The sequence below is a fragment of the Neolamprologus brichardi genome, chromosome 11 (genome assembly GCF_056152115.1).
Source record: "Neolamprologus brichardi isolate AB-2024 chromosome 11, ASM5615211v1, whole genome shotgun sequence".
NCBI classification, from domain to species: Eukaryota; Metazoa; Chordata; class Actinopteri; order Cichliformes; family Cichlidae; genus Neolamprologus; species Neolamprologus brichardi.
In genome coordinates this window covers 17,226,152-17,234,031 of record NC_142114.1, presented here as the reverse complement: position 1 = coordinate 17,234,031, position 7,880 = coordinate 17,226,152, and the positions used below count along the sequence as shown (strand labels likewise).

At 40.9% G+C, this 7,880-nt stretch overlaps 1 protein-coding gene across 3 annotated transcripts; it reads left to right on the top strand.

The window, feature by feature from the left end:
• Nucleotides 1–320: 320 nt before the first annotated feature.
• Nucleotides 321–7,826, top strand: josd2 (Josephin domain containing 2). 3 transcript variants are annotated; one of them, XM_006810174.3, is made up of 7 exons: nt 341–396; nt 2,050–2,324; nt 3,046–3,213; nt 3,423–3,551; nt 4,383–4,508; nt 5,494–5,688; nt 5,952–7,826. In XM_006810174.3, exons 4-7 carry the CDS (start codon nt 3,430–3,432, stop codon nt 6,058–6,060), a joined length of 552 nt encoding a protein of 183 aa, XP_006810237.1. In that variant the 5' UTR covers nt 341–396; nt 2,050–2,324; nt 3,046–3,213; nt 3,423–3,429; the 3' UTR covers nt 6,061–7,826. The 3 variants fall into 3 exon arrangements, with proteins under 3 accessions (XP_087704365.1, XP_006810237.1, XP_035760024.1); XM_087848239.1 differs by lacking the exon at nt 2,050–2,324 and having other exon boundaries at nt 321–396; XM_035904131.2 differs by lacking the exons at nt 341–396; nt 2,050–2,324 and having other exon boundaries at nt 2,948–3,213.
• The last annotated feature ends 54 nt before the right edge of the window (nt 7,827–7,880 follow it).

The window sequence follows — 7,880 nt, the reverse complement described above, 5'->3', positions numbered from 1 at the left end:
CATGTTCAAAGAGTTTAGGAAAAAATAGACAGAAGCCTTTTTTTTTCCTTCTTTCTTTCTTTTTTTATTAAGTAGGGGAGGGTGTGGCACCCTGAGTATTTTGAGCATTAAGAACAAGTCTCAGATGTGTTCCTTATGCGTTCGTGCCCCCCCCCCCCCCCCCCATCATCTTTTTTTACTATTTGTTGTGACAATATTTTGCATCATAACACAGAGCGAAAAGCTCATTTGCTCCCACCTGATGTGATGTTAGGGCAATATTTAGTTTCGCCAGTAGGTGGCAGTGGCGGCTCAGCCAAACGGGTAACTGGCAAAATAATCCTTCACAAAAGTAACGGAGGCCAGTTATTACAATGGAAGCCGCCAGTAACACTGAATTGTTTTGCTGTGTTTCAGGTGAGAGCAATATACAAGCACTACATACATTTATGTAAAGTTGATGCTTATTTAACATGTTTGGAGTGTAATTCTTGTTTATATGGTGTTTAATGTGAGCGAGTAAGGGAGTTGTTTCACGTTATCTGTGGGTAATGCTAGTAACGTTTGTGCGCTAGCTAAGTCATGTTAGCCTCCTGCATTAATCTCTGTAACCGTGTTGTTCCATCAGTAATGTGAAAGGAAACTGTTAGCTGGTTTCAGTTAAAGATATAGGAAATAGACCAGCCAGTATATGTTATGTTGTCTATTGTTTACTGGTCATTTTCTCTATGTGTTAAGGGCTGATTAATACAGGGTCATTTCACGTAATGCTACAAAAGTAACGCAGGCCAGTTATTACAATGGAAGCCGCCAGTAACACTGAATTGTTTTGCTGTGTTTCAATAAACCTTCATGTGCACCTGAATGAACCCTGTCGTCCTTCAGTGTGTAACATCTTCTGCATGCTTTTGTTGAGTTGCTATTGCTTTCCTATGTGCTTGAAAAAGTCTGGCCCTTCTCCTCTGACCCCTGACATTTGAGCATTTGAGAAGTGTCGATCACTAGATATTTTCTCTTTTTTAGGATCCTCTGTAACCCTACAGATGGTTGTGTGGGAAAATCCCAGTAGATCACCAGTTTCTGAAATACTCAGACCAGTCTGGCTGACACCACACCACCAATCAATGTTCAATACCATGTTCAAAGTCACTTAAATCACCCTTTTTCCGCATACTGATGCTCGATCACACAGGTCATCATGACCAAATCTTGACCTTTTTGCCAAAATTGTCCCACTGTTTATAATCAAGTTTAGAGACATCTTTTAAGTGATTCCAAAACACTGCCATATTTTATGAAATTTTGGGGTTGATACCTTATGTATGCCGCTAGAGGTCACTTTTTGAGTTTTTTGGTATGGTGAATGTATTTAAGGTAGACAGACGTAATTAGCGGCAAGTGTGTTGTTGATCGGAAGGAAGCAAACAGTTTGTGACCGCTGCGCTGCTTTGTTAAATCGTGGAAATAAAGAATCTAAAGGACAAGGTGAGTAAGGCTGGAGTTATTGGACTGTATCAAGTTTAATATATTCATGCATACCAGTGACATCGCGCGTCATCCCTGTCAACAAATACCTCAGTGGCTTCAAGCGTAGGCTTAGCCTCTACAGTAAGACAGAGCTTGGACTTTGTCACCCTAACAGTTACAGTAATTAACAAATCTATTAGATTACTTGTCATAAAGTCTGTCAAAAAATATTTCAAAAATCTGTTTAAAACTAAAAATTATTTTGTTATCTATTAGACACACATTAAACAGAATTAATTTTCCGACGCTGGACTTCTTTAAGAAATTATTCAAGTGCAACATCCAACCATTAAAACTTTTCCTGTTCAGGAATGCAAATAAATACATTTATCTCAATTTAAAAAAAAACAGACAGATTTAACATTTTTCTGTAATAATGTAAATTTTGAAAATTTACAGTTTTCAGTTTATGGATTATTTGCTTCTGTTTTAATTGTTTTAAGTTCTAACTTTCTTATTATAATATGGAGAATATTTATTAAGAGCTAATAATAATTTGCTAATAATTTCAGAATATATACATTTTTCAACTCCTTCCTTTAGGGGTCGCCACATCAGATCATCTGCCTCCATTTCACCCTGCCCCTAACATCCTCCTGTGACACACGCTCTGCATGCCCTCCTTCACGACATCCATGAATCTTCTTGGTGGACTTCCTCTTTTCCTCCTGCCTGGCAGCTGCACATTCAACATGCTTTGTCCAATACATCCACCATCCTTCCACAGCACATCTCCAAACCATTTGAGCCTTCCCTCTCCAGCTCAGCCTCCTGTCTCTTTGTCGGTGGCACCGTCTCCAAACTAGACATCACAGCAGGTGTCACAACCATCTTGTAACCATTTTTTTTCACTCTTGCTGCTATCCTTCTGTCACAAATCACCCCCCACTCCAATCTGTCTCCAATCACTTAACCCTGCCTGTTCTCAACCTCTCTTATGCACTGTTTGTTGTCTTGGATGTGACTCCAGGTATTTAAACTCATCCAACGTTGCAACCTCTGCTCCTTGAAACTTTACCTTTTCACCTGTCTAGTCTAGTCTAGTCTAGTCATGCTTCTACTGACTTTCTTCAGCTCTTCACCCTACTCCTGGTTTTTACTACAAATCACAATGTCTTCTGCAAACATCATTGTCCACTATTTCAGAATAGAATAAGGCAGTCATGTAGAAATCTCAAGTCTCACCAAACAATGCATCAAAGCCTTTGTTGGGCAGGCTTTGAAAACAACATTTCCTACATATTTTTATTTATTTATTTATTTCGTTTTTTTCAGTTTGGTGGTTGTACAACTTAATTTCATTTAGTTTAGTTATAATTTAGTTATTTCTTTCCTAGAATATAGTTTTTTATTTTTATTCGAGGCTTAGCTCACTTCATTAACTTCAGTCTGTATCACCGCAGTCAGCAGTAATCAGGCTCGTCACTAGGGGGCGCTTCAGCTCAGTGATTTGATGCAGGGAAGAAGCGTGTGTGTGTGACCCATTGGTGAGTTGAAGATGAGTTAATCCTGACATTATTATTACTTTCCTCTATTCAGCATAATTAGACTGTTAAACTGGCGGGGTTTCCAGCCCTGCTGTGAAGGACGCATACGGACGACAAAAAAAACCCAACACCATCTCAACAACAAAGGCTCAGCTTCCGGTTTCTGGATGTAGCTGTCAGGCTCCACCATCATTTAAACGGGGCATCGCTTTATCAGCAGGTTGGTAGCTTCGTTTAGCTATTGTTGATTAATAATAGTTTATCGGGGCGATGTTTTTCCAAACTGCCAGCAGTCATAAACACAGTGTATACTCAGATTTTTCAGCTTCTTCTACAGCGAGCAGCCGCTAGCCTGAATGGGCTACAAACTGCAAGCTAGCAGATGTAATATGACCGTTAATTAACGAGACATCTCGTTTGTCTGTGAAGCTTTAGTATGAGCGAAGGAGAGGTGTTTCATGAGAAGCAACGATTGGAGCTGTGCGCAATTCACGCACTCAACAACGTGCTCCAGGAGCGGGTGTTTACCAAAGAGACAGCCGACGATATCTGCAAAAGGTAGGGCAGCCCCTGGGTGACGTGACGGTGTACGGAAATCTGTACACAAACCAGCGAGAGCATTCAAACGATCCATCTGCTAAACTCACCAATGATCTGACCAGTTTATAACCTCAATTATAATCAATAAATTAAGTAGACAATACTCCTTAATTTGTTTACCCTGTGAACACACTGCCATTTTTCTGCAATGCAGCAGCTGCTTTTATCTTCTAAGGCGTGTGTGAGATGCTGAACATGACAGGTTTTCATGTTTAGCTTCAGTTATGGCAGTGCCGAGCAAGGCTTTTACTGGGAACTCCAAGACTCAAGCAGAAATGACTGAATTCCCTCATTCAGCCATCATGTCTTCCACCTAAAAGTGAAAAATGCCAAACATTTATTCTTAACAAAAGCTTTAATTTGATCAGGAGTGTGTGGGTGTTTGTTGGTTTTTTTACACTCACTGTTAGGAAAATTTAACATTAAGTTTTTGTGGGGAAAGAGCAGTGGGTGCTGTCCGTGTAGCAGAAACCATTGTTTTTCAGTGAGGCTGGCATGTATGTCAGCAGCCATTAGCTTAATTGAACATGAGGCCAGATGAGTCATGATCTCTGTGGCTTTTGACAAACAACATTTATTTGAATGCAGAGCAGCTCAACCCCACAAAAACACAGCTTTTTCATATCACTGTGGTTGTTTTGGGACAACAGTTATGCATTGTGATGATATTTATGATATTTATATGCAAAAAAGTAAAAAAAAAAATCTAAACAGTTTTGTAAAGAAGATGCAGTATAACATTTGGTTTTTTTAAAACGGCATTTCTCTGCTTTTTTTCTCTCGTGGCAGGCTGGCTCCACAGTGTGTCGTGAACCCACATCGATCAGTGTTAGGGACGGGAAACTATGATGTCAACGTCATCATGGCGGCACTACAGACCCGGGAGTTGGCTGCGGTGTGGTGGGACAAACGCAGGTAAGTGAGTCACACTGAAGTCTGTGAAATGAGAAAGTCATTTTGTGTAGAGGTCCTGCCTCTGTGCTCATAATGTTGGTGTTAAATTTGAAATTTACTTTTTCATTTACACTATGTCTCCGGGCTGTTTGTTCTACCTTTCTCCTTAATCTCACAGTCGCGTTTTTTAAGCCATACCTATACAGCTGGTTGTTAATAAAAATATCCAATTAGACAATTACACGGAAGCAACTCAGTTCGTTTAGGAATTTAGGCATCAAAACACAGTCAGGATGACCTGCTAAAGTTTAAACTGAGCATCAGAATGGGGAAGAAAGATGATTTAAAGTGATTTTGAACGTGGCACGGTTGTTGGTGCCAGATGGACGGGGCTGTTTATTTCAGAAACTGCTGATCTTCTGGGATTTTCCCAAGAAACCATCTCCAGGGCAGAACACCATTTCTGAATGTGCAACATGTCAAACCTTGAAGCAGATGGGATACAGTATCAGAAGACTAGACCGGGGGCCACTCAGGAAACCGAGATTACAACCAACCAACCCAGTTTTAGCAAGGTGTACCTAATAAAGTGGCTGGGACTGTATACTGCAAGGGGATCCAGAATATTGAGATAAGCTCTTAGTGCCAGGCTGTTGTAATAAAAGGAAAAGGGAATTCTTGAGACTATTTTCAGACACAGATGGGTTTTTTCCCCTTAAAACAACATCTTAATTTTAAACCACTTGTGATGTAACCCTGAGGCATTGTTGGATTACACATATAAAGCATATTGGCAGTCTTACCAAACCGCAGCTACATGTGAAAATGAATTTTGTGCTTTGATAGATTTACAGACTCAGTAAGTGCTTCAGAAGTTTGCTATCCGGGTCGAGGTCATTCATAATGAAAAATGCCCTGAGATGCACTGCGCGTAATAACTGGTTAAGTAAGACTATCTTAAAGTGGGTGATTTAGTGATTTCTTTCTCCCCTCTTTCAAACTGCAGGGAAGTTGAGAACCTCTGTATGTCAAAGGTCCAAGGCTTTATTCTGAATGTCCCATCACGAGTATCTTTGGGGATTGTATCCCTCCCGCTCCGACGGCGGCATTGGCTCGCAGTTCGGCAAGTTAGCGGACAGTACTACAACCTGGACTCTAAGCTGAAGAGTCCGGTTTGCATCGGCGGAGAAGCAGAGCTATGGTAAGAATTGTGCATGTATACATCCAATGTTTCCCGGACTCTCAGGAGCAGAGATGTAATCTCTGTGTGAGTGATTCTGCTCTGACTTCGATCTAAACTTGGCTTTTGTGTGCTGTTTGAACTCATTGAGTGAGTCATACCATGTGACTGGTCACATGGGAGTGGGGGTTAGCTCATTGTTTGTTTTGTGTTAGGACACTGTGCTCTATTAAAATCCCCACTGTCTGTTCTTCTAACCTTCTCTCTCTTCGCTTCTGTTTCAGCACATTTCTCACTGAACAGCTTTCTCAGGACGTGGCAGAGATGCTGCTCGTTGTCCGACGGGAGGTGGAGGAGGACGGCTCATGGCTGAACGCTGACAGCAAGAAGTGATGCCTTGGAACAGAATATAACTTTGCAAAGCGTGGGGGGGAAAAAAACCCTCCTCTGGGGAAATGACAGACATTTTGAAAGAGAGAAGCAAACACCTCGTTAAAAAAATATCTTCAGGGAATGCATTAAAATACATTTAATATCTACACAAACACACAGATTCCAAAGAGAAGTATAGGTGGGCGTTTAATCCTGAAATGAAGAACTGCTTGATTGTAACGGCTTAAAAAAGAAAACCATTGCTCTGGTATGACCCATCTATCTGCAACGTCAACTATACTCTTGTACTTTTTGTTTTAACTCTTTGAGTTGACAAAGTTGCAGGTGAGAGGCAAACGTGTGCTAGTTTATGACACTTTTGTTGTGACCTGATTGTGAAATGTTACTGTGTTTTTGGTAACTGGAAATATTTGATTAGTTAAAATGCTATCAGGATGAATTTGCCACTTAGGATACTGTTGTCTTAGATCCAGTTTGTTATGTGCTACATGCGTTATGGTTATGCCAGAATGCGTTGATTGTGAAGGAGCGCCATCTCTTCCTTCACCCTTGTTATTAACCTTCTATGCACTGCAGCGTTTGAGTTGTTTGCACTGTTTGACTTTGTTCGCACTCATGCAGGCACAGGAGCCTTGAATGCATCGCCTTAAAGAGGCACCAGAAGACTGCACCAGTGTCTTTGCATGTGTTCATCCATTTACTTGACTTCTTGCGTTCTTTTTAGTCTAGTTACACAGTTGTGATCAGAAGTTTACACACACTCTTCGTGGGTACGAATGTTATGGTAATTTGGGTCTTTTAATGATTTCTTTGAACATTTTTTTTCCAGGGTGGAATGATTGTACAGCATACGTCTTTAATGACTTTTAAAAACAAGAATTGGCTGTGCAGGTTTGAAACTGGATTTTCTCTAAACCACACAGGGTTAAATATCTGCATACACCCACACTAATATTTGGTTAAATTTCCCCTGGCATTTTGCACCTCAGCCAGACTCTTTTGGAAGCTTCTGGCTGAGTAGTTGACCACTCATCCTGGCAGATATGATGGAGTTAATTTAAATCAGGCACAGAGACAGCGTTTAAGCATAATCCATAACTTTTCAGTAGGTTTTTGGAAGGCCTTTCCATTAGTGGATGTAAACCTCTGACCACAGCTGTGTTATAGTTGTGTGGTAAAGTTGTACAAGCCACACGCTGAAGAAGCTCCCTCAGTTCATTTTTCTTCTGTTTATCCAGTTCAAGGTTGGGGTAGTTAGGGTGGTCGGGGGGGCTGGAGCCAATCCCAACTGTCAGAGGGTGAGAGGCAGGGTACACCTTGGCCATGTTGCCAGTATGTCGCATGGCCAACACAGAGAAACACGACCGTTTACACTGACAGTAAATTTAGAGTCAAATAACTTAACCCTATGCATGTTTTTGGACTTTGTGAGGAAGCCACAGGACCCAGGGAGATGATGCGAAGAGTAAAGTAGCTGACATCACGAAGAGTTAGCGAGTGAATCCAAGTTTGGGGTACAGAGCAGTGTTAAGTTCACTAATCTTGAAAACATGCAAAAACACTGGACACGTGACTGTATGTAGGCGCTACACTTGTGTTTTGTCTCCCCTAGTGATCTATGCATATCTGAAAGAATAGGAGCGCTGTCTCTGATACACACTAGTGAATAACTTACACATAAACCTAAGCTCAGAGGTGAATAATATTTTAATTTATTTATATTAAACATTGACCTTTTGTTTTAAGTACAAGTCTCTTGCAAAGTGTGCTGTGTGTGTTTTATTGGCATTGTGTTGACATGAAGATGAGGACCAGTGTCG